At 36.9% G+C, this 16,253-nt stretch overlaps 1 protein-coding gene across 1 annotated transcript in view; it reads left to right on the forward strand.

The window, feature by feature from the left end:
• The window catches only part of LOC121070250 (rho GTPase-activating protein 7-like), a 223,539-nt gene that overhangs the window by 91,278 nt on the left and 116,008 nt on the right, over nt 1-16,253 (forward strand). Inside the window, 1 exon segment of the mRNA XM_040557138.1 lies at nt 479-512. Within this exon segment, the coding sequence (XP_040413072.1) occupies nt 479-512 (34 nt within the window).

A 16,253-nucleotide genomic window follows, 5' to 3' on the forward strand; every position in this document is an offset into this window, starting at 1 on the left:
TTCAGTGCTGACACTGTTTGTTGCCACACCTCAATGGTCAATGACTGGTTATCTGAATTTTGTCTTCTAAGCTTATCTTAAAGAATGCCTTCACATCTTGTTTTGGCTAAGAAAGCTTAAAATTAAAAAGTGATCGTAGCCTGTTCCCATCTTTCCTTCTCTTGTCCTGACTGCTCTGTTCTGTTTATACTTAATTCACTCATTCTTTACTTCCTCTGTTTGGTTGTCTTTCCTGTTCTAGCACAAGTCCTGGTTTCATGAACTCAATGGCAGAATTATTCTTGACTTCCTCAGGAGAAAGATTTTTGTGTTTTATTTCATCTTCTTTTTTCACTCCTTCAGAATTACTCAGTAATTTCCCAATGGAATTTTGTGGGCATGTTTTCTAGGATGATTATTCAAAATGTAATCATTGGAATATCATCTTAACTCCATCTCTTACCTTCTTTCCTAATTCTTTATTTTTTTCCCCCTTCAGGCTATGCCAGTTATTTCAGAGAAGGAGAAGGCTGGTGAGTAAACGTATACTTTTTTTTCTTGTTTCCTTGTATTTGTTTCCTGGAATACAGCATTACTTAACTAAGTGGTAAAAGTCTCTTTGTCCTTGAGGTTTTGAAGGTATAAGTTTACAGACCCGAGAAATGTCTGTAAATGTTATTCATTGCTTCCTGAATAGGATATTCTCTCTTTCTGAGAAGACGTCCACCTTTCTGTGAGATGCTAATAAAGCTGTTTGATGTTATCCTACAAAGCACCTGGTTGAACTGCAGCTGTACCTTACATGTTAGTTGTCCTCTAGATGCTAACTTCTTACTTGGTGTTAAAACCTATTGTGACTTACTTGGTGTCTTGATTAAAAAAACACAGATGCGAATGGGTTTGTTCAGGTCAGTGAGATTTGATTTCTTGTGAACTTTGCTGGCTATAAGTATGACAGGAAGCTTTGATTTTTCTGGGGTATTTCGCTGTAGATAAGAATTTTTCTCTTTTTGAGAAAATTCTTCCACAAAACTAAAAGGTGATTTTTCTATTCTTGTCTGTTATATGTGGTCTATGAATACTACGTGTACCTTGGTGTTGGTACGTGAAATATATTAGTGAGCTTAGTGAAAACCATAAGCAAACATTGTCGAATGGATATGGTGTTGTGATGAACGCTTGAGAACGCTCCAGCTCTTAGTTCTATAGCTCTCTAGTGTTTCAGTTGGTTTCTTAGTCATGTATTTTAATTGATAGCTTGCTGCTAGACCTTCACAATTGCCTCAAAATATCCATATACCACTTGGCATTCTGACCTATGTCTGATTATATATTTAGTTATTTTTATTTATTGTATTATCCTGGTTTGGCTTATTTCTTTTCTTTTGCTTATTAAGTGAGAGGATGAGGTTAAATAATTCCCAAACCAAGGCCCATGTTTAAGAAGCATTTTCTTTATAGATTTCATAGGTGGTATTATTTTTGTATTTCTTCTGAGGTGGGTCTCATTTAGCTATGTCCTTTAAATTATGTCCATGCATGCAAACTGGCATACTTTGCAAGTGACAATGGCAGTATCTGGCACTACTATGTGTAGCTAATTTCAAATTTGTTGTCCAGCAGGCATCCAGCACTCTGTTTTTGTACATCTTTAGCAATATTTACCATTCAAGATGATAAGATATCTGAGTCATTTAAAAAAATCTCCAGGTCGTAAAGGTGTAACAACTTCAATTTCATATTGCAGGAATAAAGCCAGAATGAATGTTTGCCATTGTCATAGCTAATATCTTGCAGAATCAAAAATAAAATTCATGCTTAATTTTTCAGTGTCTACAAACATTAAGTAGAACTTCATGCCATGTGGAATTAGTTTGCTTACATTTCCCTGTACTTGAGCACAAACTGGATTTTGAATGGTAATGTGGTTGCCTTTTTTATCAGTTTTAGCTTTTGTTTTACTTTTTTGCAGCTCAAGAGCTCATGAGGTTATGATGTTTTTTGGAAATACTGAGCATGCATTAGGGAGGTGACTGTTTAGATCAGATCCATTGACTGAAATCACATGTCCGACTGTAGCTCGTACTGTTTTTGTCGAATGCAAATGTATCTTGACTCAGACATTCAGGTCTCATGTTCTGTGATCTAAATAGTGTTTGTTTGATTGCTGCTGCTTACAGTTCAGCAAATCATTACACAAACATTACGCAAAACGAATGAAAGACAAAGCCATTAAGTATGGTGTGAAGGCCTTCACAAAATAATTGAGTATTTGTATCTCTAAGAGAACAAAACAAATACTAATCTTGTTATTTGTTTGAAAATACTAGCAATCAAACTCTTCTTAGTTTATATTATTACAAACAGAATAAAGTGCATTACAGAACAAAAAGGGCTGTTTTATTTTACTTCTAACACTGCTAAGAGCACAAGGATAAAAAGCTTGGATTGTGACATTAAAATTGCTTTTTAAAATTCACTCAAAATGCCTGGTCAAACATCTTTTCTTATTTTGAGAACTTAAAGTAATAGTTCCCTCCTTCCTATGTAATACTGTTTAGCTTCATCTAGGACTGGAATGAGAAGTACAAGAAAATAGGCTGTTTATTTCAATGTTTCTGGTTCAGAAATTCTAGATATTAAAAAAAAAAAAAAAACTGTTTTTACAAGACTTAGTATTCTGTAGATTCCAGAAACTTTCAATGATTTTCCAATAGACAACCAAATATTTAGACCGTAAATAGACCAAGCTGCTTAAGCAGCTTAGAAGTTCACACGTTGCTGACTGATTATAGCAGTTCTTAATGCTCAAAATTAATCAACTTTATATGTTTTCCATCCTGAAGTATATTTAGGGTATGTTAGATGCAAGTTTTAAGGTGGTGTACTTTTTTTTTTTAAGAAAAAAAGCTATCATTAAATTTAGAGCAAAGCCAAATATAATCCAAAAACATTGCTTCTTTGTCAATTAATAACTCAAGAGTTGCATAATGAGGTTTTTGTTTTTGTGTTTTTTTTCCTCCCATGGAAAGTGCAGTAAAACCTGCAATTGCAGAGTCCCCTTGGCAAAAATCTATAAATGACCCATGTATTGAGTATGACATCAGTCATGCCTGACCATGTACACTATTGCTTCAAGTTGTGTGAATTAGGGCATTGCAAATGATGTACTGGTCATCAGTTATTAGTCAGAAATGCTTTTAAATGCTTTTTTTCTTTTCTTTTTTTTTTTTTTTTAAGAAATCTCAATGTTGTTGACACTTCTGGTAATGGTGGGAAAAAAATAATCTTTCAGAGAGCTCTTTTAAGGTAGATCAAGTAACATGCACAGTTGGGGAAAGTGGTGGTTCAAGCCCAAAGATCACTCTGGGCTTGGATTATTAGCACCTAAATCAAGGATGCAGGCCAGCAACCAGGTTCAAAACTCTTTTCAGATGCAGATTTCTTTCTTTTGGGTAATTTATGTATTCCCGTATCTTTACTTGTCTTGCTGACTATTGTAGTTTTTATCACAGCTCATGGCAGGAATTTGAGAATGAAATTTGAGAGATAGAGGTTTCATTTCACCTGTCCATAATAAAGGGGTCTGTGTCAGAAGTAGTGGTCCTAGTTCGATTTTTAGACTTTAAAAATAATCAACATAGAAACCCTTGGTTCCCCTGTCTAAATGTGATTCACATCAGTGAATCAAATGCTGACACTTCAGACTTTATGCATGTTATTTGTTAGCTCTCCACTAACTAACTGTAGAGTCAGGATGGGTCCTTTGACAGATACCAATATTCATTACAGTGAATGAACTGTGAGGCCCCAAAGTCGGAGCTAACTTAACTTCTGGAGCCATGTTCACAAACAAAAGTGAAGTATTGCCTGGTCTATGTCTCTTTGTGAACCTACTTCATGATTTCCCAATTTATCCTCAAATATTTGTAGGGAACAGTGAACTCTGTCTGTAACTTACAAATATTACTGCTCCAACAGAGCCAGCAGGAGGGGCAGAGTGAATATCCACATCTGGTCAGGGACTGACACAGCTTATTTCTCTTCAGGTGATGAAACTATGTGCTATCACATAAACAGGGCAGAAAGTTTAGTCTAGCCCTAAATAAATATTAACACCATTGCTCCATTATGTTCAGTATTATAATAAATATTTTTTTCCTGTGCATAAGAAAACTGCCCTGTCGTATTCTGGTTGAACAGACTTTTGGAAGAGTTGCTGCTCTAAAAATAAAAGTACTAAGTTTTAGCTCTTAAATACACACTAGGATCAATTCAAAAACACAGAACAGAACTCATAAAAGTGCAAGTGGCACTACTCATCTAGAACAGTGAAGTCCATAGCAGAACAGCAAGTGAAAGAGATTGAGTCTAACTGATTCTGTCAGTGTATATTCCCTCCTGCTTTTAAGAGGTACTATGGAAAAAGTGCAAAACCTCTTTGGGTGAATCTCACCACATACCCTTTTACCAACGCACTACTCATTTAGAGGTCTACTTTTGCATAAATAAGCGCCAGTCTTTGATATGGAGTAGAACAGATAGGATGGCCCATTTCTTGCCCCTGTTTCTGTGACCAGCAAGCAAGAGGATAAGGTATTAACCATGCTCAAAGACAGTAGCCACATCAAATCTCTGGTCAATGTGAGGTGTTAGAAAGTTTCTTGATATTAGTATTACAATATGGGCCTAGCAGTGAACAAGTTTTTTCTACATCTCCTTTAGATTTGTAGTAAAGATACTATTTAATAAAGTACAGACTCAATGTTTTTTGGTGTTAATTCCCCTGGTTTCCTTTGATTCGCAAGGAAAAAAAAAATACACAGATGATAAGAGTCCTTAACTGCAGGGTATTTCCTCTGGCAGACTCTAATTGCTGGAGTCAGGCAGCTGTGGACATGTGGTGCTCAGCCCCACAGTGAGGTGAGTGGCAGGACATGGCGTGATGGAGCAATGACAAGGCGAGTCGGGTCTGCAGCAGGAGGACATTGAACATTCAGTAGTGACAGGTTCACTGTCAGGAAGCAAAGGACTTAAGACCAATGGCTTGGCACACTAGGTAGAGCTCTTTTAATTAAATTTAGCTGCAGCTCTAATCTAAAAGGAAAAAAAAAATCTCCACTGGCTCTTACAAGCATGCTCTAGATTTATAGACTGGTATTACCCACCTGCAGCTCGTCGTGAGTGAGAGTATGATTTTTGGTGTAGTGGTTTTTGGTTCCTCCTATCCATGGATTCAGGTTTTAACACTACTATTTTCTTCTAAGCTGCACTAAATCAATTCTCTCTATCAGCAGTACCTACCGGATGCTCCGTTTTCATAACGTCATTAAAGGTTCATCTGTACCTAACTTATTTCAAAACTAGATCAAACTTAGGTTTGAAAAAAATTTTTTTTAAATGAATCTTACTGGCCATGAGATATCAGTTTCCATTTACACTGGACAGAAATACAAGTCAGTTGGCACAGTTACTAGTTTTCTGGTTGCTTTATCATATCTCTAGCCAGTATTGTAGAATAAACTGGAAAATGAAGTATTAGTTTTTCCTTCTCATAAGTATCGTATCTGGTTTTAGTACAGCAGTCTTATATTATTTACTGTTTTTGTGAGACCTTAATATGAAGTACCAGTTCTCAGTTAGGTAATCTCTCTTTTACTGTTGATATTGCAACAGTTATAATTTGTTTTAGCTGAGTGCTTGCTTTCTAAATAAAAACGTCAGGTGAGCACTTGCACTTCAATCTGTCATACTAGAAAACAGATTCAGAAATACTGCCAGAGTATGCGTGGATGTCTGCCAAGCACTAATAGATGCTAATAGATATATTTCTATTTCACTGTCATTTATTTCATTACTAGAAAAAAAAAAAAGGTTTGTGATACCAATGGATACTGAAAGCTGACATTTCATTCTCAGATCCCTGATAATTAGTTGCTGGATTTTTATTTTCTTTTTTCCTAAAGACAGCAAAATAGCTGATGTTATGATCTTTGGAAGCTGATTTTTAGCAGCTTATTAACTCACACTACCATAGTTGTTATTCTGAATAAATTACTTCATTTTAAGTCATGTATGCCATATTCACTGCATGCATGTGCATATAAGCACATAAACTTTTAAAATATACTGTAGTGGAGCCAAAGACTCATTAATCTTAAGGTTCCATGGCAATTTCCCTTAGGCTTCAGAAGGGATGGTAGATCCTGGGACCAAATCTTTCCTCTGAAAGTCCATTTAAAGCCATGCTAAAGGTAATGGAAGCAGCATGGTCCCTAAAGCTCCTCATGGTTGTCTGTTGCATATTACTTTCTTGAGACTTAAGAAGAAGTGGTGTAGTGTCATGTGGCATGAATGTACTTTAAGGGGGAGCAAGCAGTCAAGAAGGCTGTGTACCGCTGAAAAAGGGCAGCTCACACCTTCAAGGCCTGATCCTGAATGGGCAAGAGATGGGGAAAGGAAAAGGAGATCAGTGTTGATAGTATGACTGTCAGTTATCAGACCAGTTAGGTTAATTTTGATCTTTCGCCTCTTTTCAAGCACTGAAATGAATTTTAAAAATCCACATCAATGTTTTTTATTGTACTGGAATTTCCTAAGTGATAATTATTGGAATTTTTTTTCTGCGTCTGCAACCTCTTACAGTGCAAAATAACAATAGAAAATAGGGATCAGAAAAACAGTGGTTCCTGTAAGACCTTAAAATGAATTCCACCAAAGCACTGCATTAATAATGTACACTTGCAGTATCTGAAAACTAGCAGAATGTGTCGTATATTAGATTCTCAGGAAAATAATAATAAATTTAACCAGCTTCTGTTTTCTTATTCCGCCTGTATTAGTATGGACCTTCAGTTTGGGCATGTTTTTATATTTCTTTGGAAAAACTTTTAAAATCAAAATATATTGTTATTATCATTAAAGATGTTCAATTTTGTTAATTTCTTTAACACGGTCTCATCTATTTAAACCTGGGAAGGGGGAAAAAAAAACTTAGAAAAGCTTAACTAAATTATTTTAGGCCCATGAAATGGATAGGCCATTATTTCTACATCATGTTGGTACATATTGAGCATTTTAATGCTTTTGTAGCTAGACTATTTTTCTAGATTCTTTGATTGTGTTCAGTTGCGTTAAATACCTATCTACAAATACTCAAATGTAGATATTTCCCTGATAGAAATAAAGACGTATGTAGCTCTAGCTGAGTGATCACTGCTGCTGGTCATTGTGCTAAATCTTTCAGCTGTCCTTTTGCTGTCCAATTCAATGCGTTTCTAAGGCTATGCATACTTTCCTTGTTATGGCAAGTTATTTTTGTCCCAGAAACTATTTGATTAGAGAGAAAAAAAAAGTTATTAGCATTGAAGTTTCTTAAACATATTTTGAAAGTAACAATATGTTTCATCACAGATTGACAATCTGTAAGACTGTTTCATAAGACTTCATCACCTATTAGTTAAATACAGTTAAACAAGGGATAACTCAGGACAGCCCTCTTGGAAGGGATCTTCAGAAGTACCTCATCCAACCTCCTGCTCGAGCAGGGTGAGCTCTTAGGTTGGACAAGGCTGCTCAGGACTTTACCCCATCTATCCTTGAAAACATCCGAGGATGGAGCCTGCGTGTTCTGTAGGCAACTTGTTCTACTGCTAGACTGTCCACATGGAGGGGAAGGTTTTCCTTCTATCCAATCTGACCCTCTTTGGTTTCATTTTCTGCCTGTTGTCGCTTGTCTTCTTTACATGCACAATGTGCTGTCTTCATCTTCTTGGTACCCTCTTGTGAGGTCCTGGGGGATGCTTCTAGCTCCCCTGAAGCCATCTCTTCAGACTGAACAACTCCTGCAGCCTCAGCTCACCAGCTAAGCGACCCAGCCCTTGACCAGCTTGGTGGCCCTATCCTGGTCTTTTTCCCTTTTATTGATGCCATTCTTCTGTTGGAGGGAATCCCCAAACTGGATGCAGGATTGCAGACGTGGTCTAATAAGCAATGAGGAGGATAATCCCTTCCCTCCCTCCACAGCCCATGTTCCTATTGATACAGTCCAGGATGCTGCCAGGCCTCTTTGCTGCCAGGGCACACCACTGGCTCATGTTCAGCTCGCAGTCTGCCAAGGCCCCCAGGGCCTTTTCCACAGAGCTCCTCTCCAGTCAGATTTTTATCACATACTTATCCACCCTTTCAGACTATAAAATCCCAACTTGCAAACAAAAATATTGTGGGAAACAGTGTTTTATGATTGATCTCTTTGTTGTCACAGCAGAAAATACAGCAGAAGAATTATGAATTTGTTACTTTCAGCAAATTCTCTTTACAATTAGTTTTAGTATAAAATTAATGTGCACCACCATGCAGACTGCAAACTGGCATTCACTGTACTCTGGCTAGTATAGTATGTTTAATTCTAATCAAGATGCTTTTCTGTATAAAATTAGTTATCCTTTGCTCAGTGGTCCATTAGTTTTTATACTACTCAGCCCAATTTGTGGTCTCTTCTCGTACTGGACACTAAGAGTCCCTGGCCAAAAATAACGCTTAAATTAAAGTGAACTTGAACAAGTTGTTCTTCCTTTCCTTTTTTTTTGGCTGGAGCAAGAATAACAGAGAATGGTTATACCTAGTTAATCAAGTTATTTCCAGCTTAGTTTTGTTCAGACTAGGTTCTTGGTAAAGACTAGTGTTGATTCTAATTAAATATAAACTAGTTCACTTGGACCTAACTGATACTGACAAATAATCATTAGGCCACGGTTTCCAAAGTAGTGATGTGACTGGTGGTTTGGGAATCACATGATCAGCTTGCTTTCTCAGTGTCCAAAAATAGACTCAACTTCTGAAAAGCACAGGTGTCCAGAACCAAATTTTAAAATGAACTTTTAAAATGAATCTGTACACAGCACAGAACTATGAAGATACCTAGTCAGTTCTGGGGGAAAAAAATAAAAATAAGTTCCTATTTACCACTCCAGGTTTCTAGATAACATTTAAAATATCTATAAAATCATGTTATGCTCCTGCTATCAGATTTGAAAATGGGACTTGAATTGCTGAGCTGTGTTATGTGAACATTTAAGGAAGTTCAGCAACTTTTCAGTGTCTGTTAAAGCTGAAGGATAAGGAAGTTTCAATCAATCCCAGATCACCTGGGACATGGGTTTTACTCCACAAAACCAGCATAGAGTTTTGTTGTTTATAAATTAGGTGTTTACATGCACACTTTAAACTCCTCTATTAGAATAAAAAGCTCCATTTCACAAGTCCTTAGGGAAAAGAAAGAGCTCTTTGATGTTTGATGAGAAGTCATGCTTATTTACATTCCTCTAAGGACATGCTGAAAACTCAGGTGAGAGACGCCAAAAAGCACACTTTGGATTAGGCACGCCTGGAGGCAAAGTGTTTTTTCTGTTGTGGATCCATCCTCAGCAGTGCAATGATATGGCTGTATGTAATTGCAGCAGCACAGGTTGCTGAGACTCTTGTTAGAGTTGTTGACTTGTGCTCTGAATGGCTTCTGGTATAGTAAGTGATGCTTGTCAGAATTGCTCATGCAGATGTGGTATGTTCAGCCTAAGTGACTAGACCTCTTATTGTCTGTGAACTCAAAGAAACTACACATCTCGGAAAAGATGCTTCCGTTATCTTGTTAATATTGAAATACCTTATAGCATCTAGCTATCAACTGTAAGTATTGCCTCACCTCCTCTACCACTGGTTGTGTAAAATTAGATTGCTGCTTCCTGATATTTGCAATAAAATGATCAAATCAAGAGCTTATTCTCTGGCATAGGGTAGATACCATAGAATCAGTGTACAATTCTAATATGCAGTTAGTCGTCTCATGAGATTGCTGTATTACCATCTTCAGTCTAAATTTGTGTTGATTTTTGGCTATTAGTGAATCTCTTTTTCATGATGATTTAGGAAAAAATCAGGTAATGTCAATAAAAGGATTAATACACCTGAAGTCTTTTCTTAGTTTTACCTCTTGAATTTAATTGAAATTGCATGATAAGTATAATAAAACACAATCTTGAATGCATCTTAAATAATTTCATAACATTACCATGAAATAATTGTTAGCTTCAGGAATCTTTCAGCAGTTTACCATATAATTCTAGCAATTTTTAAGTTTCCAAACTGCATAAAATTTTTGCTTAATTTGTATGTATTATAATTAAAGAAAAAACGGAAAACCAACTTTAGTGATGGACACAACTGCCAAATGTGCTATAAACTGTAAATATGCAGGTAATCATTTTAGTCACATGAGTTTGGACTAACTTTGTAAGTTGAAGTTTGTTAAATCCAAGTCTAAAAGGATTTCTACAAAAGTCTCTTGAGTGAATAGCCTCTTCTAGTTCAATTACTTGGTATTAATTTCAGTTGGATTCAATTGCACCTGCTGCTGCACTTAGGGCTAAGACAAGAGTAGATATATTTATTTTAAAGAAAATAAATAAAATTAATTGAGGTACATCATCCCTCTATAATCATATGTAAGCAGAATTGAAAGACAAAGAGGAAAATAACCAGGGATTTTAATGTACACGAAACTACAGGTCTGAAATTAGAGAAGAACAGTAGTCAAAACATCTGTTAAAAGGCAAGAAAATAAATAAATAAACACGCCTTCAGGCAGACTGCCTAATTTACAATTTCATTCTGGAATGAGTGTTTCTTCATGTTGCAAAGAAGAAGACGACTTCTGTCAAGACTTTCTGTCTGTCAGTTGAGCACTGTTTATAGAACAAATCCAATATCTACTATTAAAACCATTTTGCTCTTGTATTTACCATGGGAAGCTCTCAAAATAGAGATGAAACTCCAAAATATTCAGAGTGCCAAGGACTTATTTTGGCACTACAGCTCATGCTATTTCTTTGAGTGGAGTAAGACACATCATCCAAAAAAAAAAAACTTTTTTGTGACAGCATGAGTGTGTCTTCAGCAGGGCTCTATTTTACATTCATACCTGATCTGGCAAAAACTTTAAAGGGTATATCAAATTATTTTTATCAGCTATAATTTTGTCATTATAAGGGCATGTGTGGCTGGAAACTGATTGGAAAGTTGAACGAAACTCATGGGGGAAAAACCTCTACATTTTCCTTAGACTTCTTTCAGCTGTTTAGAGGAAGACCTCAGGCTTCTATATCAGCCTTACAACTTCACTATGAGGCTGATGCCGTGTTTTGAATAATGGATCAGACAAGCATTGGTAGAAAAAATGTCTTAGCAGCTATTCAAATAACTGTTGCAAGATCAGACTATAGCAATGGGTCAAGAAGAACAGTGTTTTTGGCACATGGGTTGGAGTAGTAAAGGTTTTTGCAAATTTTTTGGTCATCTCTCAGCACAGTATCTGTGTTTGATTACTCCCTGTTGATAACCACTTGTTGTTTAGATACAGTTACTTTTCTCTTGCTGTAAAAGAATGAGAGGACATCAAATGAAGGTAACAGGTGCAAAACAAGCAGGGTGAGGCATTTCTCCACACATTCTAAAACTAAACTACAGGGTTCCTTGCCTGAATATATTGTGGATGCTAAAGGTTTATGTGCGTTCAGAAGTCTAGACAAACTAATAGACAGGTATAATCCATTCCTCACTGAAATTAATGATAGTCCTACCACTGATTTCACAAGATTTACCCAAATTGTAACCCTCTAATGTACCAGTTCAAAACTTGCCCAACATGTCAAATTGGGATTGCGGTAGGTGAGTCACTATCCAAATCTGAAATATTTTTTTTAAATATGAGTGGTATATTGTAGTTTGAAAAAAGTGTTGAATGTTCAGCCCAAGTTGAATGTAATTACTGACTGTAATTTTATTTTGAGTGTTTAAGTTTTGTAAAACGTGTATTTTCTTCAAGAAAACAATATCAACTATCTATCATCAAATCTAGAATACTATGTAACTTATACAGCAGAAGTCCTCCACACCTTAGGAAAGTTTTTAGCAGTAGTTACAGGTATCTCAGACTTTGCAAACATCAATCAATGGCCAGAATACAGGAAGTGGAGGCAATTCATCAGCAGAATAAACAGCAAAGGAAAAAAAATGCATGAAGATCTACGAATATAAAAACACAATATAACCAAAAGATGTACTAACAACTGTAAAAATGTATATATTAAGCATTGTTTTGTTTTTAATGACTAAGTATAGCTGGTGGAAAAACTAGCCAAAAAAAAAAGCTCTAATCTCAGAAGCTGCTGCATATATTAACTTTTGCAGTACATTTCAAAGGTGTTTCCAGAGAGGCAATGTATGCCACACTAGACAAACTAAGAGGAATAAGAAACAGACATCTTCTCATAAAGCAAATCTAGATAAAATCTTCGGCAAAGTAAACTGCATTTAATTAAATAAAAGAGTGAGATAAGAAATGAGCCTTTCTTTTTTTTTTTTCCTCCTAGTATAATCATTATAGCCTAAGTAAGTTGAGCTAACTACTGATCCATAGAAAGAGTTCCACATCTGGAAAGTCTTTGCTACATCTGTGTTGGGGTTTCATGCTTTTTGGTGCTTTGTTCATCAGTTTCCATGACTTTAGCTTAAACCTGTCTTATTTTCTTTACAGCAAACTGTGTTATTTAAGTGCATTCCCGTTCAACTAAAGATGTAGTGATCACTTCATTTCTTGAGATGTTATTTAAGCTTCCTACCTGTTCTCCATAAACAAACCAAAATAAATGCTTAAAAATAAAGCAACATAAAATAAGACAAAATAAGTTATCTTGTGATGTTCTGCATTATGGACAAAAGTTTTAATAGATTGAAGTGAGATGGAGAACTGTAATTGCTTGTCTGTTATCTTTGACAAATGTGTTGTCATTGTAAACTTCCAGCAGTGTTCAACCAGCAGCAGCAAGCACATCACTACTAGGTGAGAAAGAAACTCCAGCACAAAAACTCCCTTTCTGCCATGTGCTATGCAGGAGCAGCACTGCTTAAAATCAAACCAAATTGGCCAAACCAATACAGCATAGACAAACAGAGCAGTGAAGACAAACAGAAGAGGGTTGTCTCCAATATTCCTTTATAGTTGTTTTCTATATAGCACCATGCAATTGCTTACAAGTGCTCTTTCCATCTCCATTTAGAAATCAAGGAGATGGATGGACAAAGTTCTTCCCAGTATTGGGAGTGCCCACCCCTTTTGGGGGGGGGGGGGGGGGGAAGTGCTAGGCTGAGTCATATAGGAATGTAGGTTAAGTAATGATCAAACTTGGAGTGCATATATCCAGCAGTTAGTCGTACAGCAGCATCTGAACAAGTAAACTAGACAGGACACGGGCTTAAGCCCTGGCATGCAGTTATCCAGCTTGTTTACTTCTATCATGCTTGCTGTTGTAGTTTTGTCCCAGGACATCCGGCACTTTTCTAGACAAGACCCCTGAACTCATTGGGACCAGGGACTGTTTGATACCAACAGTGGTAGGAGTTGTAAAGAGCTGCTCTCATTGCATGATTTTCTTCAAAAAGATCAATCACATTAATTCATTTTGATATCCTTTGTCTATCACTGGTTTCTACAAGTTCAGTCCTTGCTTGAAGGATTCAAGCATGAATTTATGAGCAAGTCACTTTCTCAGTGGAAACACCTTTAGCCTTGTGTCTCTCAGCTAAGGTTTGGGAAGGGCCATATATCTTGTAATACATGGAAAAATTGCCCCAGTGTGTATTCTAGCATAGAGATTTAAGCCACTGCTTTCTAACCACTAACTTATCCCTCCACTTCCCCTCTTTCTGACAGATTCTCTTCCAGGTTGTAATTTGTATTTTTACTAATAAGGAGATTCTGGAAATTAATAATTTTGGTTATAGATGAATGGGTACAGCAATTCTGCGCTTTTGTCTTTTAATACTCTAGCTATTACCCAACAGTAACTAATGCAGGAGGGAGAAAGGAAAAATAGCCAGAAAACTCGCTGTCCAGCTGCTGTATTATGCATAGCTGGGGTGTGGGACACAAATGACTTTCAGCTGCTTCCTTCAGTTCCAGTGTCAGGTACTACCTGGCATGGCTGTAGAGAAGGGGGGTTGCAGACTGTGATCTGGCGGAAAACATAGGCTAGCCCATCTCATGCCCGCTGGAGGGCAGCTCCTTGCACTAGACAATGCTGTCCCAGCACTCCCCCTCCCCTGGAACAAGCCTTTGGTGTGGACAGAGCTATGCCAAGCTGCTCCTAGCACTTTGCTGCTCATGTACCAATACCAAGCGTATTTTGGGTGGTGTGCCGAGTTGTTAGTAGTGGTAAGTGGAAGTCACTGTAGCCATAATTATAGCCTGAACACCAAGTTATTATCTCTGTGAGCACTCACTCTACAAGCAACCTAACTACAAATTGATGAAGCTAAAGAAAACCTCACATCAGTGTGACAAAGAATGAAGAACATCAGGAACTGGACTCCAAGTTAATCTGGGAGAAAACCAGCCCTGTTTAACATCCCAAACCTATCCGCACTGAGCAAGAATTGCCCTACCAGTGTCCTCACGCAGCAGGAGTCAGGATTTGCTTTTATTCCTGATGGACCTTTGAACAGCAGATTGGGCTGATAAGGAACAGCAGATTTCATTGATTCAGCCAAGTGAACTCAAAGACCCAATACTTTCCTGAGCCTGCAGCAATTAGACACTTACCCATTAATAAAACAGCCCTTAAAGAAACCAGGAAACCGTGGTGTGTTCTAAGCAACTCTGGCTCATGCTCTAAATAGCACAAATTTCAGAGTACACTTTTATCCTAGAATTAGGATGTTCTTTTTCCTCTCTTACAATTTTTAAAGGATTTCCATTATCAGGAGGTTTAAGGAATTACATAGCCTGTAGCAAGAATGTTCTGGTCATTGTGCTTAAAAAAAAAAAAAATTGTTAAATATCGGTCTTTATTACTGAGTAATTTTTATTTTTTGGAGCAAAAATTGGAGTTGTGAATCATAGTAGGAATTGAGGTGGACTGTAGCTTAATTCATGAAGTGCTAATGGCCTTCATCTTTTATTAAATGAACGACTAAGTTCCCTCATCAAGAAAAGGGTAATTCATATTGCCAAACAAAATCCCTATGTTTATGTGGAGAAAATGTACCAACTGACCCTACATATCTGTAACTAAGGGATAAAACACATTCCAGAAGAGCAGTTATCACACCAAAAAAAATTTTAAGCTGCCAAAATTTAAATTAAGGGTTAGTCTTAAGTAGCATCCAAGTAGATTAAGGTAAGAATTTTCGTAATTCTGCTCTGCAGTGTTGTTAATAAAATAAATAAAATAGGTACAGTGTTATGATTAAACTATCATCACATCTGTAATACCTGATTATAGTTAACTGATTTGGAAATGCAATGCAAATTTTATTCTTTCTTTAATTGCGAGCTCTGGCTCTCTGGAGAGAAACACAGTGCTAACTTGCAGACCCAAGTGAATACATTGCTTCTACATCTAGCCCTAGGGACCATATGCTGCTCTGTAGCTGAGACAGTAATGCTTCCTGTTGAGAGCAGTATAAACTAATGAAGAAATGTGCCAAACCTTATAGGTCACAGATTCATTTTTAATGAGACTCAGTTAAGTTTCCTGTGCACTCTTCTTTTACTGGATATTATGGAGCTTCCCAGATTTAATAACCATATGAGTTTCATTAGTTTCATTAAAAGTAGGGACTCCATCCCCTGTTTCAACAGCACTTATGAGGGTTGAGGTGGATTCTACCCTACTGTGCCCTTCAACTTCTCTCTAAGCCCTTCTACTTTCATTGCCCTGCCCCAAAAATTTTCTGCGTGTGTTTGCTGGGCTCTTCCAATGAAGACCTGTATAGCTTTAGGCTTCCAGGTCCAGATTGGACCCCAGCTAGCTTCCCATACCACTGGTCATCAGCTCATGGCTTCATTCTGATCCACCATTTAATTCTTCTAAGGCACTTTTTTTTTGTTTTTTGTTTTGGTAATCTGAGTAGTTTTGCACAGTGTTTTTTGTTTTAATAATGTTTCTTTTAGCATAATTACTTAACAAACACAAAAATAACAAATACAAAATTATTTTTCCTGCGTGTTTCCTCACTGCACTGGTACACAGCGTTTGGTCATCTTGATCTTGGATAACTTAGGCTCTTATCATAGATCATGTCATGTCCTCTCACTAGGAGAGTCTTTCCAGCTCATTTTCCAGAGTGTTTTCCTATTCAACAGCATAATAAGCGGAAAATGATGACTCAGTCCACAACAAACTGTGAAACTAAGTTCATCGCTATCACCTTCTGCTAAA

Source organism: Cygnus olor, chromosome 4 (assembly GCF_009769625.2).
Source record: "Cygnus olor isolate bCygOlo1 chromosome 4, bCygOlo1.pri.v2, whole genome shotgun sequence".
Lineage (NCBI taxonomy): Eukaryota > Metazoa > Chordata > Aves > Anseriformes > Anatidae > Cygnus > Cygnus olor.